General features: G+C 37.8%; 1 protein-coding gene across 2 annotated transcripts; it reads right to left on the bottom strand.

The window, feature by feature from the left end:
* Window positions 1-4801: 4801 nt before the first annotated feature.
* On the bottom strand, window positions 4802-9787 carry LOC131066263 (glutamate receptor 3.3). Of its 2 annotated transcripts, none has more exons than XM_058000991.2 (6): window positions 9487-9786; window positions 8045-9351; window positions 7681-7964; window positions 7556-7587; window positions 7030-7418; window positions 4802-6852 (listed from the first exon to the last, which is right to left on the bottom strand). In XM_058000991.2, the coding sequence occupies exons 1-6, from the start codon at window positions 9731-9733 to the stop codon at window positions 6517-6519; spliced, it is 2595 nt and encodes an 864-aa protein (XP_057856974.2). In that variant the 5' UTR covers window positions 9734-9786; the 3' UTR covers window positions 4802-6516. The 2 variants fall into 2 exon arrangements, with proteins under 2 accessions (XP_057856974.2, XP_057856975.2); XM_058000992.2 differs by having other exon boundaries at window positions 6669-6827; window positions 9487-9787.
* Window positions 9788-20968: the final 11181 nt, after the last annotated feature.

The raw sequence follows: 20968 nt of genomic DNA, 5'->3' as shown, positions 1-20968 counted from the left end.
TTACATATTCTTCATAATTAGAACATGTATTGGTAGAGTCTTTCAAATACATGCCTTCAATCTCTCGAATCTCACCATTATCTAGAAGACTTAAAATCCCCTTAAAAAAATCTTGCTCCATATTTAGTGACTAATGATGTGAGGTCAAGATCCATATTCAATTAGAAATTGGAAGCTTTGTTAGAGACAGTTTTAGCTTTGCTAAAACACTTTGAGGCATACACTATTAATCACATATATCATGAAGGAAATAAGGAAGTAGACATCTTGGCCAATAAAGAAGTTGAAGGTTTGAAACAAATCTATAAAGTGAATAATTAAAATTTAAATTAACCCAAAATTGAGTTAGTAAGGATATTTAGAGAAAGAAAATAAAAGGAGGAAGAATTAATGGTTAAAGAAATAGGTTGGAAATAGCTATTAAGATATGATAATTTGAATTTTAATTTGAGTGTGGTGGCAAAACTCTCTGCAGGTGACGTTAGATTTCTGGGTTGATGCAACTATAGTTAAAGATAGTACCCTTTGGCAAAGATGTAGTTTAGTCACTAATTGAGGTGGATTTTTTAATATACATTTATATTCACCATGGCATGATCGACGTGTATTGAGTTTGAGTAGGATTGACTGGAAGAGGATGGATGGTAGATGATGGAGACGGGCTATTAATTTTGATGTATGAAATTGGTGACTGCGGTACTACGTTCAGTTCCATAAACGTAGATTGGTTGGTATGTTTCTTTTTATTTCTTTTGATGGTGGTGTTTGGTTTGAGAGTTGTTTTTTAAGGAAAAGCTAGATATGGTTGATTGAACCAGAGATTTGGAAGGATATTGTAGTGTGTCGAGTTATTGATAGCATTAATGACAAAATTCTCTTAAGCAGTTTGCAAAATATGGGTTTAAGAAGTTTGCAAAATACGGGTTCCATCAAGAATATTTTTTTGGGAATGTCTGACATTCATATCCTTCTCCTTCATTTTTCGCAAGAATTTCTCCTCTGGTCACTAATAGTAGTCCTTTCTGTCTCCATGGATTCTCTATTAGACTAGTGGCTAGGAAAGGGAAAATGACTTTCCTAGGATAAATAACTTAGAAGAGACTGGGTGAGGTAATTAATTATTTCCATAGATTATTTATGCATACAATGAAAGCTATCTCCATGCAGATCATAGATATCGTGTCAACACAGATGTTTCATCAATGTTTCTAGCCACATCATTAACCATGGGTGAAAAGAAGGTGGTAGAAAAGGATTTTTTCAATCGCATCTTCAAGGACACCTTTTTAGGTGATTTGGATGAGTTTCTCTCTCTGTGGGTGAAGGACTCACTATTTCACTTCTAGGACAGTATTTTGTTATTAAAAATCGAATAAGAGAGGTGCCGCAACTTTCAATTCTCACTATATGGAATCAAAAAAGTTTAGATGCAAGGGAATTCCAAATTAAGAGGGGATCGGCCTTTCATAAAGAGATTGATGGGGCTCACCGAGAAGGGTTGGGTAGAGTGAGCTATAGGGGTGATGTGAAAGAATTTGAAGCATGGGTTTGGAAATACAAATATGACGAACACTGGATGGTTTGGGGAGCCAATATTTGATTGATGATGAGGAGAAACGGAGTCTAGAATAGATGGAGGAACTGTTAGAGGCCATTGAAAGTGTTCAATAGAGAACATTTATAGATATTTAGGGTATGAGAATCTCCAATGTGGATTGAGGCAAGGAAAATCTTTGTTTTTTTGTCCATAGTAAACTTGTCCTCTTTTTTGTTTGCCTTTGTGCTTTATTTTTTTTGTCTGTATCAATTATGATTTTGATAGAATCTGGTTTGGAATAGCTTTGCTTATATTTCTTATACTTTCAACTTCCATGGAAGTATTACCTAGCAAGCTCCCCTGATACATCTGTTTCTTCCTAAAACTCTGTGATGGTTGTTTTTTTTAATATGTAATAGATACTCTAGCTTAGGCCTTTTATTGAGCAAAAAAAAAATACAATATATAGAATCAAACAATATTAAATTTCAAAAAATACATATTACATAACACTTACTACAAAATATTATGCTTTATTCATCTTTTATTCTTTCTCATCACACATGTGTGTATTTCTATACACATATATTTGATTCCATTCATCTATATATACACACATCCATCCATCCATCCATGCATACATGTGCATACGTGCATATATATACATGTAAAATGTCTGTATGCACGTATGTAGATATACAAATATATATATCGCTACCACAAACTCAAAAGCACCATAATTTATATGTATTATTGTTAGAGCAATAATTGAAATATAACTATGAAACAAAAAGAACTATTAAGAATTATATATATATATATATATATATATATATATAAACACAATGTTTTCTTCGGTTTTACATTTAAATATACGTCAATTTTTTTTTCTATTTTTTTTGTAATTAAATAGTTGGAAGGCCCAACTCCCATTATATTAAAACTAGCACTTGCACCTCAACAAGGTGCAATGGTTATGCCGATAGCAAGATATGCTTTGAGTAACATATTGGAGGATGGGAAAAAGTTGGAAGAAACAAACATTGTCTTTGTTAGGAGTAACTATTTAGAATAGATCTAAGTTGATCCTAAAATATAGTAGAAAAATAAATATGAACAAATGCAACTTATAATTTAAACTCGCAATCTATGCAAGATGTTTTTTTCATACAAAATGTTCTTATGATGTATGAAGACGATTACCTAAAGATATTGATTACATTGAGTAGATTTGTTTGGTGCTATATTCAAAAATATGATCATCAACAATTGTAGTGATCGGTGTCCCTAAGAATGTTGCAGTATGAGTACAATAAAACCGCTATCGGTTTCAACTCTAATAAATGACAAGGTAATCTTCAAAAGATCAACATTAAAAATGAAGAGGACATCGCATAGTTAGCAACAAATGTATTCAATGTAATCAATTTCTAAGTTAATCGTTTTATATATTCATAATGAATTCCTTCTTATTTTAGTATGTTAAACAAAGCCATTATAATGTGTTGTGGAAGAAAATGTAGCTAATAATTTAAAAATTTGAATCATATAGATATGTAACTTTGATTAGGTTATATACTTGCATTTGATAGGAACTCCTATTGCACAGTAGCCTTTGTTTATTAGAGTTCATGATCTTCAAAATGTAATAACTCATATTTAACAAAAGGGAAAATATAAATGACCCTAATTCAATTGTCAATATTTACAAGGCTTTCCATGCCTTTTTTTTAATCACTACAAAGACTTACTATGCTACTTGGAGAGGATGAATATGTCTTTTATTCTTCCAATTGTTTAATCTTAATAATCATAGGGATCAAATTAGGTACAAATATTTATAATTATTTTCAGATCTAGACTAACTATAGTCTCGTGATCGACATTGACTATAAAATTTAAGAGAACAATTTACAATTCTACTTATAGCCACTCGAGAAATATGATATCAAAGTTTATCATCTTTGATTGAAGCATAAAATATGCATATCTTAAGTACAAAAAGATATGACAACCAAAAGTATTATGGACTCATAAAATTATGAAAAATAGCAGTAGTACCAATCGTTTAACCTTTAGAATTAAAGTGGGAAAATTAATTACAAATATTATAATGATTTTAAAAGCTGGATCAACTATAATCTCATGATCAACATGACTGTCATGATTCACAAGCACAACTTAAAATTGTATTTATGGTCACTCATGAAAGTCTAATGCCAAACCTTTTCATTTGTAACTCATTTGTCACAAATATGTTTACTAACCCCAACCAATTGAAAATTACAAAGAAGAATGACAGTCAATAGCATTAGGGACTCATAAAATTTTGAAAAATAACAATAATATAAAGAAAACTATATTAAAATTAAATTATATATTTTATTCATTGAAGTTGATTATAATATATGACTTAAAAAAGTGCAACAAACTTATAATAGACTCTTAAGAATATGAATTTGAATATGAAAACACACTAAGTTATTTGACATATAATTGAATTATATTCTATAAAATAATAAAACTGAAGCTAACACATGTTATGCTCCAAATTCATGATAGCACACTCACACTAACACCCTCTCTAGTGCCAAACATCCACTAGACTATGAATGAGCACACTATTGTCCTATGAACCCTCAAGCATCTCTCCTCCAGTCACACCCCAATGGAGGTATGTTAAGATACCTATATTTCCTCTGACAACCTTTTATATATGTACTTTGATAATCCCAATAAATCTATCAAATTATTTGAATGATTTCTTCATCTTCATACAACCAGTTCAACTAATAAGCATCAAAATTTTCAAATATAAACTCCACCTTGCAAAACTATGTTGTTTTGTCCTCCTCAAACACATCCACACTTCACACTTGCATTACTTAAACTGCATTTCAAATATGATAATATAACTAATACAAACAACAGATACTGATGCTTTCAAATTAAATTAAGACGCACTTAGAAAGAATGGGTTTCTTTCATGAAAAAAAAAAGTGCAGACAGTCAACTAGGAGGGAGCAGAGCTACCATCACGTCGCTGTGGGCTCCTTGAGAGGGCATTAAACTTCCCAAATAATCAATCATGTCAGTTTGAACGTCTCTTCATTGTAGATTATTCACATATATTCTTATCTTTAATAAATTTTTAGCATATATTTTTCTTTGAAATATACATTATTCACATATATTCTCCGTTATTCAGCACCTGTAAAAAAATGTACAAATAAATAATAAGAATTGGTGAGAAAACTGAATAGATATCTTTGAAGCATTTTGTCAAACAGTTTACATGCCTGACAAAATTCATCTATCCTTTGTCCATACCCTGTTCCAAAGCTCCCAATTTGACACAGGTAGGGAGGATGCTTCCACATTTTGCATACGTCTACCAAGGGAGTTGCAACTACAACATATAATATTTTTCCTATGCTTTGATGGATGTCCATGCCCTCCTCCAAAGCTGTCGTTTTGGCACAGGCAGAAAGGATTTCAGCAAAGGTTGTAGAATTTTATTTCACGCCTGCCAATTGCATTTGCTTGAGAGTTTCTAAATCCTTTTCAACAGATCCATTCGATGTATATCTTTTCAACAGATATATTCTATGTATATGCCTTGCGTATGCTTCCACATTTTTCATACATATCTATCATTGCATTTGTAACTACAACATCAGATGAAAATTTACTTTCGAATATTCTTTGATGGATGTTCATTCCCTATTCCAGAGATCCCACTTTGCCGCAAGCTGATAGAATGCTGGCAAAGGTTATGGAGACTGTTGTCACACCTGCCAATTGCATTTTCTTAAGAGTTTCAAAGGCCGTTTCAACAAACCCATTTATTTGAGGCATTTCTTTGAAAAGTCTTAAAGCCTCGTGAACACCATTCTTTGGATATCCTGCCACCATTTCAATCCATGAGACAACGTTTTTTCGAGCCATTTTATTAAACAATTCATGCGCCTTGTATATGCTTCCATATTAGCATATGTACCAGGGCAATTCCAACTATATCATCTAACAAAAATCTGCTCCCCTTTATGCGTTGATGGATTTCCATACCCTATTCCAAAGCTCTTAATTTGGCATAGGCTTGGAGTGTGTTGGCTAAAACGAAATTCCACGAGAAGACATCTTGCTCGCTCAGAAAGGGGTTTCAGACTCCAGTTAAAGTTCACAATATTTTTGCCTCCTAAGGCAGGTTGATCGACCTATAAAAGCACATTTATGCGTCCATTTTAGCTAATGGCTGAAACAAGCAGGAAATTTAAGCGGCTGGGGCGTTAATAGTAGGTAGGCAGCAGCTCATGAACATTAATAGTAGGTAGGCAGAAGGTCTGCTCACAAGTTGACCGCAATAGTCATGTCTACTGACATGCCTCAGATACGGAGATGGGTAAATTAAGCAAATGGAAAAAGGAAATTTTTGGCCACCGGAAACTGGCGTGAGACATGATGTTTCCGGTGGTCTTTCTCAACAGATATAGCCTATTGGTTAATACAAGTTTAAGGTTAACTGAGTCCAAGAAGTTTAATAGAAGTCATGGACTATGATAAAATCCCAGAATATACTAGTCTCAAACAATTATAGACTAAGGTTGTTTGAGCCAAAAAGATCTCAGGATATACTTCAAAGTTTATTGGTTACATTAAGATTATAATTTTGTAAAATAAATTTATTAATTAATTGTTTTGAAAAATTTGAAATAAAATTTGGACATAAATTATGAAAAGTTGGCCAAATAGATGTCCACAATTCTATTGTAAGAATATAATATATATAAGTTTTCACCTAACTTAATGTGCATGTCTCACAAGTAGTTCATATCCATGTTTTCTCATTTATGTTTGCATTTGGCTAGACGCTGCTATTTTTAATATTTGTTGATTTCCAACAAGGATGTTGGAACCACAACTTTTTGGTTATGTCATCCACAATACTAATATCTATTGATGATATTCATCTGAACTCTCTATTTGATGGACTCATGATGTAAATACATAGGAAAAGATTTGATATATTCCCATATGCTAATCTCTTGTCTTGAAAGCATGGCACCTTTGGTGTAATTGTATAGGGCTTGAAAAAGGAATATGATTAAAGCCAAAGATGATACCATTCCTGTGATTAGGTAGAGTCCCTTGAAGCTTACCACATCTAGTCTTGTTGCATATTCTTGAAAATTAGAACATGTATTCGTAGAGTCTTTGAAATACTTGTCTTCAATCTCTTGAAGCTCACCGCTATCTTGAAGATTTAAAATCCCTTTAGAAAAGTCTTGCACTAAAGAAGAATCTTTATTAAAAACCTACATTAAAAATATCACAAACATATAACTCTTCAAAATGATGAACCCAACAACATATTTAAGTAGTGTGAATTGACTACTCTTAACATCATCTGATTCAACATTCAAAAATCAATTTTAACTTTGGCATTCTGTTTAACATTTGAATAAAATGATATAAATTCAAAGAAAACTTACAAAACCAAAGCCTCCATTTCGGTATGTGCGCCCCACCATTGAATAACCGCATCGGCCAGAAAGAAAAGCACGAACATATGGTATCTCATCTATAATGGCATCTACGCCCCCATTCTTTGCCCCTTTTGACAGCGCCTCCTCATACGCCCGTGGAGATGAAGTTTGGTCCAGTTGTTTATCGGCTATTCCCAATTTGCCCCTTAGAAAACTTCCGGCATACGAACCGTGATAACCCAGTTTATACTCACCAAGGCCATTTATGAGTGGTGCAATTTGTTGGGCTGTCAGTCTCGAGCTGAGATTAGCTGTATAGCTGGACGTTAAAACCAACGCCACGAACAGCCACGCTACAATAACTATTCGAGTCAAATTGTTATGGATTCTCTCTCCTGTAAAATAAGGAACATATGTAAATACAACAACTACACTTAAATCTGTAAGAGATTGGTACCCATCTAAGTATCCCACGAAAAAGATATTGAATGAGCAGCACATGGTGAGAATTAAGTGGAAAGGAAATGCTTACGGTGAGCGTAAAACACGGCAGAAAATGCAAACCTGGAAGAATTAACTGGAATTTGGGTTATTCAAAACTAAAAATAAATGTAGAAATTAAAGAAAGAAGTGAGAAAACAAGAATAAACGCGATACCAAATCAGAGTGACCACTTGGGTAATGGGACTTCCTCTAAAGTCGGGATTTGTTTTATGCTCAAGCAGCCACACCACTACTCCTGTATATAAAACAAACGCCGCCGTTGTAGCCCACAGTGCTGGACTGAATGGTTGTAAGAATGTCCAAGCGTTGTTAGCTTCATCCTTAATGGCCGTGGGAGCTACGATCACTAAACCTGTTAACGTGAATGGTTGTGTGAAATCAACAATTTCACTCCGGTTTGATGTAATTGTAATATCACCCACAATGGCGTCGTATTTCTGTCAAAAGCGAAAGTATTTATAAAATTAGCAAATGTCTAATACTCTTCCGGAATGGTAGAAAAATTTTAAAAACAGACCTTGAGATAGACTTGGCGGACGAGTTCATATGGATCATGTGAAGCCCTTCCCCCATAAAGAGGAACTAAATCATACTGCAGTTGATAGTCAAGTGTTTTCACAACAGCATGAAATACATCAATGATGAACCCACTGATTGTAGTTTCATTACTTTGTGGGTTAAACGAGACATTGAGTAATTGCTCCCATCCAGTCACAGGCACTGCGATCTTCAGCTTGCTTGGTATTGCCCAACCGCGAGGAACCGTGACAGACCCACCAGGCCAAATCACGGATCGAAGCCCCTCATTACCAACAGATGGAGGAAGTGCTTTGAGAAACATGGATGAGTTAGAAGGCCAATACCCAGCTATTTGATAGCTTTTTCCCACCACATTCACTATCTCATAACAAGAACCGTACATTTCCCCTTCATCAAATCTAACAAGCCCGCTTAATCCAGTGAAATTCGTTAAGAAAATCTCCCGCAAAAGCTTCTTACCTTGCTGGAATACCTTGATTTTGTTATTTCCTAGTACTCCAAGACTGCTTGAGGGTTTCAGAAAACTTAACCTTGCGTTCCTTTCCATCTTTCCGATCGCTTGGGATATCATGAGCACCGTATCATAGGCCAACAACCCATATGCATTGAGCTCACTGATTTTCATATTGGGATTATCGAGTCTAAATTGTCGTTCCCACCTTTCGGTGAAATCATTCAGCTGTTTAGAATTTGGGATGTGTGTTTTAACTCCAAGGAGGCCTTGCATGGATGACATTGTAGAAGCATTTACCACATAATCCCAAAGACTGGTAAACTCGTGTGTTGTTATCCATACATAACCAGCCTCCATCATTCCTATCTTTTGCGCCTCCATGAATAGATTGATGCCCAGATTACAAGGGGTGTGAACAACAAAAACACTTGATTTAATTGACTTGAGTTTATAAAGCTCTTCCCTAATTGTTTGTTTCTGTGCAGTTGAAGGCATCATCGATGTGTAAACAATTTCAGAGTTGAGATCTCGAAGGGCATCACGCAACGCGGACATAGCCCCGGAACCAAAGTCATCGTCTGAGTGAAGAAATGCAATGTTTCTCCAACCGTAATGCTTAACCAGGGCTGCAATGGCTTTCATCTGAACGCGATCGCTGTGTGCCATGCGAACAAAATAAGGGAATCTCTGGTTGGAAAGGGCAGGACTTGTGACAGAGAATGAGATAATTGGCACATTGGCTGCCTCTCCAAGAGCAGATACAAACGGCGCAGCCTCAGATGTCTGTGTTTCTATCAATGCCACTACTTCTTTGCCCAAAAGATCAACAGCTGCATTTACCCCTTAAAACTAAATATGTTTGAATGAAAATAGAAAAAGGAAAAGTCTATTCATGACAACCATACATTTACAACACGTCAAAAGACAATTTAGGCATTTGCAGATTAATTTAAGGGTTAAAATACCAGCGGAAAGGGTTTCAATTGGTGTTTGCGCCTCTTGCAGGTGAAGAAACATTTGAGTGCCGTTGAATAGCTGAGATTGATTGTTGACATCTTCCACCGCTAACTTGATGGCAGTCTTTGCTATCTTTCCCGACCAGGAAGTGGAATCAACTATCACCCCTATATTAACAGTCTCCTCTTGAACGGCAAGTTCAAAACTCGCAGCCATTAAAACGCAGATAACTGGAAATAATGGGACAGTTTTCATTTTCAATCGTCTGCACCACACAATCACATGACAATCTTGTCCACCGAAGGGAAATTGAAATGTGTTCCAAATTATGCAAAATAATGAGCTGTATTCCATTAGGAAAATATCTTCAAACAAAACAAGAAGAAATTGGCTGGAAGCGTTATAGTCAATGTACCCACTATTTACGCCCACCTTTTTTTCGTATATTTGTCGTGTTATTTGAAAATGCTTTTTAAAGTCTTCTCAATCATTTTTGTTGTATTATTTCAACCAAGTTTATATCAAGGTGAAAATTTATATATGATTTCCAGTGATTAAATGTAACTTTGATTGTTTAAGTATTAAAATAATAATATTTTTTTTTTCAATAAAAGTGGATTATTCTACTAAACTTTTTTATTAATATTTTTTTTTTAATATTAATATGATTTTGAGTGAATAGGACCCCTTATGAAAGAATATGACCCCTTTTCCCTACAATATGACCCAAAGCGACCCAATATGGTGTCATTAGGGGTCATATGGTGTCCTAAGAGGTCATAAGGGTTCCTGGGACACCATATGACCCCTATGGACACCATACAACCCCTAATGACACCATAGGACCCCTTAAGACACCAAATCATGTCGTTAGGGGTCATATTGTGTCCTACGACCCCGTAAGACATAATATGACCCCTAACGACATGATTTGGTGTCTTAAGGGGTCCTATGATGTCGTTAGGGGTCGTATGGTGTCCATAGGGGTCATATGGTGTCCCATGAACCCCTATGACCTCTTAGGACACCATACGACCCCTAATTACACCATATTGGGTCACTTTGGGTCATATTGTAGGGAAAAGGGGTCATATTGTGTCATAAGGGGTCCTATGGTGTCCCAAGACACCATATGACCCCCATGGAAACTGTATGACCCCTAACGACACCATAGGACCCCTTAAGACACCAAATCATGTCGTTAGGAGTCATATTATGTCTTATGGGGTCGTAAGACATAATATGACTCCTAACGACATGATTTGGTGTCTTAAGGGGTCGTATGGTGTCGTTAGGGGTTGTATGGTGTCCATAGGGGTCATATGGTGTCCCACGAACCCTTATGACCTCTTAGGACACCATATGACCCCTAATAACACCATATTGGGTCGCTTTGGGTCATATTGTAGGGAAAAGGGGTTATATTGTGTCATAAGGGGTCCTATGGTGTCCCAAGACACCATACGACCCCTATGGACACCGTATGACCCCTAACGACACCATAGGACCCCTTAAGACACCAAATCATGTCGTTAGGGGTCATATTGTGTCTTACATGGTCATACGACATAATATGACCCCTAACGATATGATTTGGTGTCTTAAGGGGTCCTATGGTGTCGTTAGGGGTTGTATGGTGTCCATAGGGGTCATAAGGGTTCATGGGACACCATATGACCCCTAACGACATGATTTGGTGTCTTAAGGGGTCCTATAGTGTTGTTAGGGGTCATATGGTGTCCATAGGGGTCATATGGTGTCCCATAAACCCTTATGACATCTTAGGACACCATATGACCCCTAATGACACCATATTGGGTCGCTTTTTATCATATTGTAGGGAAAAGTGGTCATATTGTGTCATAAGGGGTCCTATTGTGTCCCAAGACACCATATGACCCCTATGGACACCGTATGACCCCTAACGACACCATATGACCCCTTTAGACACCAAATCATGTCGTTAGGAGACATATTGTGTCTTACGGGGTAGTAGGACACAATATGACCCCTAACGACATGATTTGGTGTCTTAAGGGGTCCTATGGTGTCATTAGGGGTCATATGGTGTCCCATGAACCCTTATGACCTCTTAGGACACCATATGACCCCTAATGACATCATATTGGGATGCTTTTGGTCATATTATAGGGAAAAGAGGTCATATTATGTCATAAGGGGTCCTATGGTGTCCTAAGACACCATATGACCCCTATGGACACCGAATCATGTCGTTAGGGGTCATATTGTGTCTTACAGGATCGTAGGACATAATATGACCCCTAACGACATGATTTGGTGTCTTAAGGGGTCCTATGGTGTCGTTAGGTGTCGTATGGTGTCCATAGGGGTGATATGGTGTGCCATGAACCCTTATGACCTCTTAGCACACCATATGACCCCTAATGACACCATATTGGGTCGCTTTGGGTCATATTGTAGGGAAAAGGGGTCATATTGTGTCATAAGGGGTCCTATGGTGTCCCAAGACACCATATGACTACTATGGACACCGTATGACCCCTAACGACACCATAGGACCCCTTAAAAAACCAAATCATGTCGTTAGGGGTTATATTTTGTCTTACGGGGTCATAGGACACAATATGACCCCTAACGATATGATTTGGTGTCTTAAGGGGTCCTATGGTGTCGTTAGGGGTCGTATGGTGTCCATAGGGGTCATATGATGTCCCATGAACCCTTATGACCTCTAAGGACACCATATGACCCCTAATGACACCATATTGGGTCGCTTTGGGTCATATTATAGGGAAAAGAGGTCATATTGTGTCATAAGGGGTCCTATGGTGTCTCAAGACACCATATGACCCCTATGGACACCACATGACCCCTAACGACACCATAGGACTCCTTAAGACACCAAATCATGTCGTTAGGGGTCATATTGTGTCTTACGGGGTCGTAGGAAACAATATGAACCCTAACGACATGATTTGGTGTCTTAAGGGGTCCTATGGTGTCGTTAGGGGTCGTATGGTGTCCATAGGGGTCATATGGTGTCTTGGGACAACATAGGACCCCTTAGGACACAATATGATCCCTAACGATTCCATATGACCCCTAACAACACCATAGGACCCCTTAAGACACCGAATCATGTCGTTAGGGGTCATATTGTGTCCTACGACCCCCCTAGGACACAATATGACCCCTAATGACATGATTCGGTGTCTTAAGGGGTCCTATGGTGTCGTTAGGGGTCATACGATGTCCATAGGGATCATATGCTATCTTGGGACACCATAGGACCACTTAGGACACAATACGACCCCTTTTCTCTACAATATGACCCAAAGCGACCCAATATGGTGTCATTAGGGGTCATATGGTGTCCTAAGAGGTCATAAGGGTTCATGGGACACCATATGACCTCTATAGACACCATAAGACCCTAACGACACCATAGGACCCCTTAAGACACCAAATCATGTTGTTAGGGGTCATATTGTGTCTTACGGGGTCGTAGGACACAATATGACCCCTAATGACATGATTTGGTGTCTTAAGGGGTTGTATGGTGTCATTAGGGGTTGTATGGTGTCCATAGGGTTCATATGGTGTCCCATGAACCCTTATGACCTCTAAGGACACCATATGACCCCTAGTGACACCATATTGGGTCGCTTTGGGTCATATTGTAGGGAAAAGGGGTCATATTGTGTCATAAGGGGTCCTATGGTGTCCCAAGACACTATACGACCCCTATGGACACCATATGACCCCTAATGACACCATAGGACCCCTTAAGACACCAAATCATATCGTTAACGATCATAGGAGTCATAGGGTGTCCATAGATCTCTCTCTCTCTCTCTCTCTCTCTCTCTCTCTCTCTCTCTCTCTCTCTCTCTCTCTCTCCCTTTCGTCCTCTCTCTCTTTCTCCCTCTCTCCCTCTCCTTCCCTCTCTCTCTAAAATATGTCTAATAAAATCCGATATCCGATTAAATCGGATATTGGATTTTTGCAATGTGGTAGATTACAAAATAAATGGCAGCAATGAGAATTTTTTTGGGGACCACAAATTTTTGTATTAAAATCTAATATCCAATTTATGTACAAAAACTTGAGAAAAGAAGGGTTTGTGGGCCATTCTGTAGATTCCAATGGCCCACAGTCTGCATATATTCTGTTTTCTGTCGAGGATCACGTGTTTTCAGACAACTAGAGACAAATTTATGCTTTTGGGAGATTCTTAAAGTGAAAACTTACATCGTCAATCACGAAGGAGCATGTGTGGAGGGAAATGGGGAGTAGCAGTCGTCAGAAGTCTAAACGCAAAAGAAAACTTTCAAATGACCAAATTGAAGTGTATAGAGAAAGAGATAGACAATGTCATAGGAGGAGAAGACAAGGTATGTTAAATATTGCTAATGTTACTTCAACTGAAGAGGAAATTGAATTTGAAAATGTGCCACAAGTTATTGAAAATTTTAAAAATGTTGAAAGTGATAATGAAAATGCTCAACATGTGGAAAATTTTGACATAGGAGGTGAAAATGTGGAAAACTTTAACGTTGAAGGTGGATTTGCTCAACCAAGTGAACCGTATGTAACACCTAATTACTTTAGAAATGAAGACCCTCTCATGGATAAAAGACAAATTCGAAATCCAAGACCTTCAAAAACCCCAAAATGGTTATTTGAAATCGATGAGAACATTATTGCGAATCTTGAAGGCAAGAGGTCAACAAGAACCATTCGGTTGTGGGCTACACAACTTTTCAACCAAAATTTTAGCAATAAGACATTGACCAAGCAATGCCAACTCTTTGTTCAATTGCTAAAGATGATAAAGATGAGACCATTGCTAAACAAATTGAAGATTCGTATGAACAAGAAGATGGAGAGAAATTCTATTATTGTAAAAAATCTATATGACGCTCTCAATTCTATTGGAAATAATACCAAAGAAAGAGATAAGAGAGCCTCTCGAAGAGTGATTACAACCTCCTTAGTAAGCCATCAATTGAGGAAGGCTTGTCAAATGAGACAAACTTGTGTTGATTTTAACATAAACCGTAAAACTTTGGATAGAGTACTTGCACGAAGACAAAGACTTGACGATCCACTTCAACAAGATACATGGGCATTTGGTGGGAGGCTTCCACGTGTTGATAGAAAGTTGACCGACAATGTGAAGGAAGAGATTCAACAATTTTGGCACTCTAATTCTAGAGTGTCACACAATGTAAAGGACATTTTGAAATTAACAATCGGCAACCGAGACCGCACACTGCATCCCAAACATTTCTTGGAATCAAGCCAAACAATGTTGTACAAATTTTTTTGTGAATTACATCCAACTTTGCAAATATCAAAAAGGGCCTTTGAATCTTTGAAACCATTTTATTGTGTTCGTCTTAAGATTCGCAATACCTGTTGTTGAAAGTACCATGTGGAGTTTTCAATGTACCATGAACATTTATGTCATATTCATTCTATGATGTATACTAATGAGATGTTGCATGAGTGTGGTGCAATGCTATTTTTGAGATCATCAAGATACTTGCAAGATCTATTTTTATGCCCTAGAGATGATGGCTGCTATTTCTATAGAAATGATTGTTTGAATGAGAAGTGCTCAAAATGCGGTGGGTTGTCAAAGTTTGTTTCATGTTTTCATGAGGGCAGCGAACACGAGTTTGGAAATAATTATGTTGAGAAAAAAAGATACGAGACAGTGAAATATACTTTGAAGAGTGGAGGTGAACATTCTAGATGCGAATTAGTCTCAAGAGAAGTGAGTATTGCTGATTTTATTTTGGATTTTAAGGAAAATCTTTTCTACAAGTATCCAAGGCACACCCATAGGTCTCAGTGGTTGGATCAATAGTTCAGGATGTGTAAGAACTCTTTCTCGATTGGCACTATTGTATCGGTGGTTGATTTTGCAAAGAACTATACATTGCAACCACAGAATGAGGTATAGTCTCAATACTACAATTCAGTCCAGATTGCTATTTTTGTTCACATTACATATAGACATGCTCCTGATAGTACAGAAGAGGATAGGAAGATAATCATGGAGTATCATTTTTATATGAGTGATGATAGATCACACTCCTCCGAGTATGTGCAACATTCTTTCGAGAATTTTTTTTAGTTCTTGCATGAGAAAGATATTGCAATTGACCGACATATAATATCGTCAGATAACTATACGGGTCAATTCAAGAATGCCTGTATGTTTTATTGGTTGAGTAGAATGCATGTGGAGAGGCGTATACCTCATATTTGGTGTTTTTTTGAGGCGGGGCATGGGAAGGGAGAACATGATGGAGCAGGTGCATGTTTGAAGAGAGCTCTAGTTAAGAAGCAATTGAGGATTTCAAGTGCAAATTTCTCTAATGCACGTTCTATTGTTGATTGGTGTAGTTCAACATTGTCACATGGAGGTACTCTTGATTCAGCAGTGAGCAGATTCTTTTGGTTGGTTGAGGAGGGAACAGTGGGAGATAGATTGGATTGTAAAACAATTAAAGATTCTTCAAAGATGCATTCATTTCTCAGCTCATATGCAAGTACATGGACCATTTGGACACAAGCATTGACTTTTTTTGTCAGAGTTGTGTTCGGTGTGATTGGGATCAGTGCGAATCAAGTGAGTGGGTTGATACGTGGATTCCCCACTATCTAACTCCTTTATCTCAAACAATATCCTTGTCAAACAATGACATGGAAAGTTCACTTGAGTATGATCGTCTATTAGATCTTGTACAACTAGGACATGTTTTTACAGTTGTTGCACCGCAAGGGAATGAAGAGAGATCAGAATATTGGCTTGCATGATGTGTATAGGGAAAACAAAAGCTAACACGACCAGTGACAGATGATGATGGGTTCACATATCCTACAGGTTCAGTTGTTGTTGTGGGAACTTGGTTGTGAACATACATGATTAGAAAGAATGGCATACCTGCATTTGAAGACTATGAGAGACACAAGACCATTATAATGTATTCACACCTTATTATAGCTACAAATGTCAAGTTGTTGAAGCATCAAGCAAAACTGAAGACCAAAGAGCTATGGATAGTGACTAATGCTGATCATGAAGCAATACTGGATACTCTTAAACAAAGAGATGACCTTTCAGGCACACTTGAGTAGTAGGTCTTTAATGGTGCCTTATTTTTTTATCATGCATTTCATTTCAAACAATGATTATTGTATGTGGGAAAAGTGGGTGAATAAAACTTAAAACATGAAAATTATGAGAAATACCAATCCACACACACACAGGACTTCTTGATGCAAGCTATGGAGTAACGTAGTGTTACTCAGCTTCCCAAGGAGGGTCCCATGGTTCTCTATCTCACAATGTCCCTCAAACCAATGTTTTGCTCTCAGATTACTGAGCAAAATGGTTTAGGGATGGCAAATATGAGAACGAGAGAGATTTTTAATTGATTTTAGTATGAGATGGATGTTAAGCTATGTATGATGCTGAAATGCAATAAACTAAATGATAAGATGACAGGGTTAGTATGAATACTATCCTAACATACTATATTTAGTCTATGATTGAACTAAAATGATAAAGAACTTATTCTAAGCATGCATATTAGTCTATATTACTGATCTAAAAGAGGCTAAATGATGAGCATAAAGATGATATGAGAGCTTGAAATAATTTGAGCATAAGTGTGATGCTTCAAATTTGAAAGATGATTGTTAAAAATAGAGGAATGAGAGCTCTATTTATAGCATAAACAGGGCAATGGATGGTCAAGATTGAATGATTTAATCAAGGGCCAAGTTTGAAAGTTGGGGATCCATGTGCACAATTTGCACCAATGAAATGATGACAAATGTCAACATAAGATTGGGTTGAAAGAAGAGGTTGGAGGAATTAAAGGCCTGAGGAGACCTCATGGTTATCTAAAGGCTAAGGGTCAAGTCTAAATTAGGATTACCCAATGAATTAGGATCTAATCTAAAGATAAACCTTTATGCAAATGATTAAGAGATAATCATGGTCAAAGCATTAATGACCTGATGAGACCCTTGGGTTGGGTAGAGGTTGAGTCAAAACAAATGTTTTAACCATGTGGGAGGGTTTGAAATAACCATTAATGGTTATTGGAGACTTTGGGGATTAAGTGGTTGAAGGTTGGAAGCCTTCAATGGTTTTCAAAGACTTTAAGGGTTTTGGTGGTTGAAGGTTGAAAACCTTCAATGGTTATCCAAGACTTTGGGTCATTTGAGAAGTGACCTCCCTTTACTTAGGGATGTGACAAAGTTTAGAGGGGGTTTAGGTTAATTAGAATTGGTTAGAATATTCTAGAAGGGGTTAGGAAGGGGTTTGGGATTTTGCAAGTGGATGGGGGATTATAGGATTTAATTGAATTATTTGATTTTCATTCAATTTGGTTGTAATTAAATAAATTTGATTTATTCAATTTAGGATAACTTTTTAATTAAATTTGAATTTAATTAAAAGTGGCTAGGGGATTTAATTGAATAAAATGATTTATTCATTAAATGGTATAGTGAATTTTATTTAAATAAATTGAATAATTTATTTAATAAAATAGAAGAATGTGGATAATTTAATTAAATTGGATTTAATTAAATAGAGAAATGAACATAAAATATTCATTTAGGAATATGGTCATTTTTATACGTCTACATTTTGCCCCTCTTTGAAGTGACGTGTGTGCACATGTTATTTCAAAGAAAATGATGTGTTTTTGTGATTTTATGATCAAATGCAATTTTTGTTGTGTCATTCTTTTGATTTGCCAGTTGTGCCCCAGATTCGATGTGATGCCCCAGATTCGATATTTGATGTGATGCCCCCTCGGGAGATGAATCAATTTTTTTTTTTGAAATTTTTTTGATTTAAATTGATGAAGTTCGTATGATGTGTAGGATTTCGTGCGTGTAGAAAGTGTGTAAATTGATTCATCTCCCGATAAATTACAAATGTTTTGGTATAGGGGAGACCGCGACCATATTACAGGCCCAGTTAGCTAACCCTAATTTCATTTTCCTCCTATAAAAGGGGAAAAGGGCTTGATTTAAACTCATTTGTGCTTTGTTGACTTTGAAGAAAAGAGAATTTGCTCTAGAGAGAAAATGCCTATTCCCTATCACAGACACCATTTTGAGTGCGTTCGGAGGTACCGGAGACCAGTAGCGTGTGGACCACCAGTAAGTCAACCCTTTTGACCCCTTTTTGATTTTTGGTTTTGTCGTTTTTAGGTGTTTTTTGAATTTTCAAGTTTGGGCTTTTCGGTTTAGCACGTCTAAGGTGTAGATTAGCGCATACGCAATGCGAAGTAGCGCATAGAGTTCAATTTTAGGGGTTGCGTCCGAAATTATTTTGCTAGTGCATAGGTCATTTAGGTTAGCACGTACACGTGGAATAGCGCAGGTGTTGTGTTTAGTAGCGCGTAGGAGGAACAGGGTAGCGCGTAGGACTAACCTAGCGCATAAGAGTCACAAAAGTTCGCATGGAGCAAGGGGTTTAGCGCGTAGGTATAACCTAGCACATAGGATGAAAAGGGGAGCGCTTAGGGAGGATATATTAGCGCGTAGACTGAGTCTAGTGCATAGGTTAGACTGGGTAGCGCAATGGAAGAAAGGATTAGCGCATAGACAGAGTCTAGCGCATAGGACAAATTAGATAGCGCATCGGTATAAAAGAGTAGCGCATAGATATAATATAGCACATAGGGCAGATAAGCTAGCGCGTAGGACAAGCAGTCTAGCACGTGGGATTGTTTTAGCGCATTGGAGGTCTGTTTTAGCACATCCATAAAAAATTTGTAGTTTTGGCAGATTTTGAAAAGTTGTGTTTTTGCGTGCCTGTCGTGTTTTTTGATGCATGTATCCAAGATGAGTATTTGTATAACTTGTTTTGATGTGCAATTTTCCAAGTTATGTATAGATATCAAACTGTTTGTGTTGATCAGAATATGATTATTTGCGTTGTCTGTTTTAAGTTCAAATGTGTATGAAAGCCTGAGTTGTTTTACAAGCCGATATGGGTTGGAAACTTAAGTTGTTTTACAAGCTGATATGGGTGGGAAACTTGAGTTGTGTTACAAGTTTATGTGATTGTGGTACTTGAGTTGTTTTACAAGTTTTGATATGGTTTTTGAGAACTTGAGTTGTTTTACAAGTTGATATGAAATGATAGGATTTTGAACTTTGATTGTAGATAAGCAAAAAATTTTCATGTTTTTGATGTAAGTTTTATTTTGATATCTTTGTGTTGATGTGGAAACTGATATTGGATATGTTTTGTTTGTTGACAGGAGCGATTGGGTATCGCGCAGTCGAGGGAGAGATTCCCGAGACCATGGACGCTGATACCACGTCTGTCACAGGCAGACTTGGATATTATTGAGAGATGCGGATTGACATCGCTTCTGGATATGCCTCGGTTCACTGTGAACCGGGGACTGTTGACAGCATTGGCAGAGAGGTGGCATAGCAACATGAACACCTTCCACTTTGCCACTGGAGAGATGACCGTGACACCAGAGGACTGCTATCGTATTCTGCGCATTCCTGTGGTAGGAGCCATATTACCGTATGAGCAGACAGAGGAGGGCGGCACAGAGGCACTGCACCGTATATTCCATGATGAGAGTGTCTGCGGCTATGAGATCCCTTGGCAGGAGTTTTTGGTTTTAGATTATGCACCACTGCCATCTGTACTGGCAGGATTTATTGGGGGATTCCTTTGTCCTGATCGCAGGTCAAAGGGATTTTCAGTAGGATGGGGGCTGGTCCTGGAGCAGATGGTGACACAGGGTCGGAGATTTGCGTGGGGATCAGCGATATTGGCCCACCTTTATAGGAGCCTGCATGAGGTCGTATACCTCGGTTATGGGAGTTTATCAGCAGGTGTGACTCTTTTACAGGTATGGTGCTGGGAGCACATTCCAGCAGCTAGGCCACTGGCAGACAGGGATAGGCCCGTAGGTGCTGCTTATGGTTATGGATATAGAGGCCTAGTTGTCCAGCATAAGCTGGGCAAACTAGAGCACTGGAGGAGGGTGTTCGATGATATAGATACAGTCACCTGGAGACCGTATACAGACTGCGAGGTATGGGCCGAGGATGGGATGGAGATGCCGTTCGTTTTCATGACGAGGTATCTGATCGGGAGGACTCCATTCGTTATTGAGCGGTTTGTGGTTACCCGAGTTTTGCGACAGTTCAGGAGGCAGCAGGGGATTCCACAGGGGGCGTGCTTGTACGCACGACGTCAGTAAGATGTGGCCGATTGGGGGCCGACCATTGACAGTGCTGTGGCCATTGAGGAGTTTACAGGGTTGGCTAGACAGATCTGGGACTATGCCCCAGAGATACAGGATGCTGGCATGACCGACGAGTTTGCTCGTTTGTTTGCTGCTCGGGCTATGGCGAGGATCTCAGATCCAGAGGAGATGAGACCGGCATTTGATTCAGATGGAGAGGAGGGAGATGAGGGAGATGATGGGGATGATG

This window comes from Cryptomeria japonica, chromosome 5 (genome assembly GCF_030272615.1).
Source record: "Cryptomeria japonica chromosome 5, Sugi_1.0, whole genome shotgun sequence".
NCBI classification, from domain to species: domain Eukaryota; kingdom Viridiplantae; phylum Streptophyta; class Pinopsida; order Cupressales; family Cupressaceae; genus Cryptomeria; species Cryptomeria japonica.
Note: the sequence above shows the minus strand (reverse complement) of the source record. Positions and strands in the feature narration are given on the sequence as shown.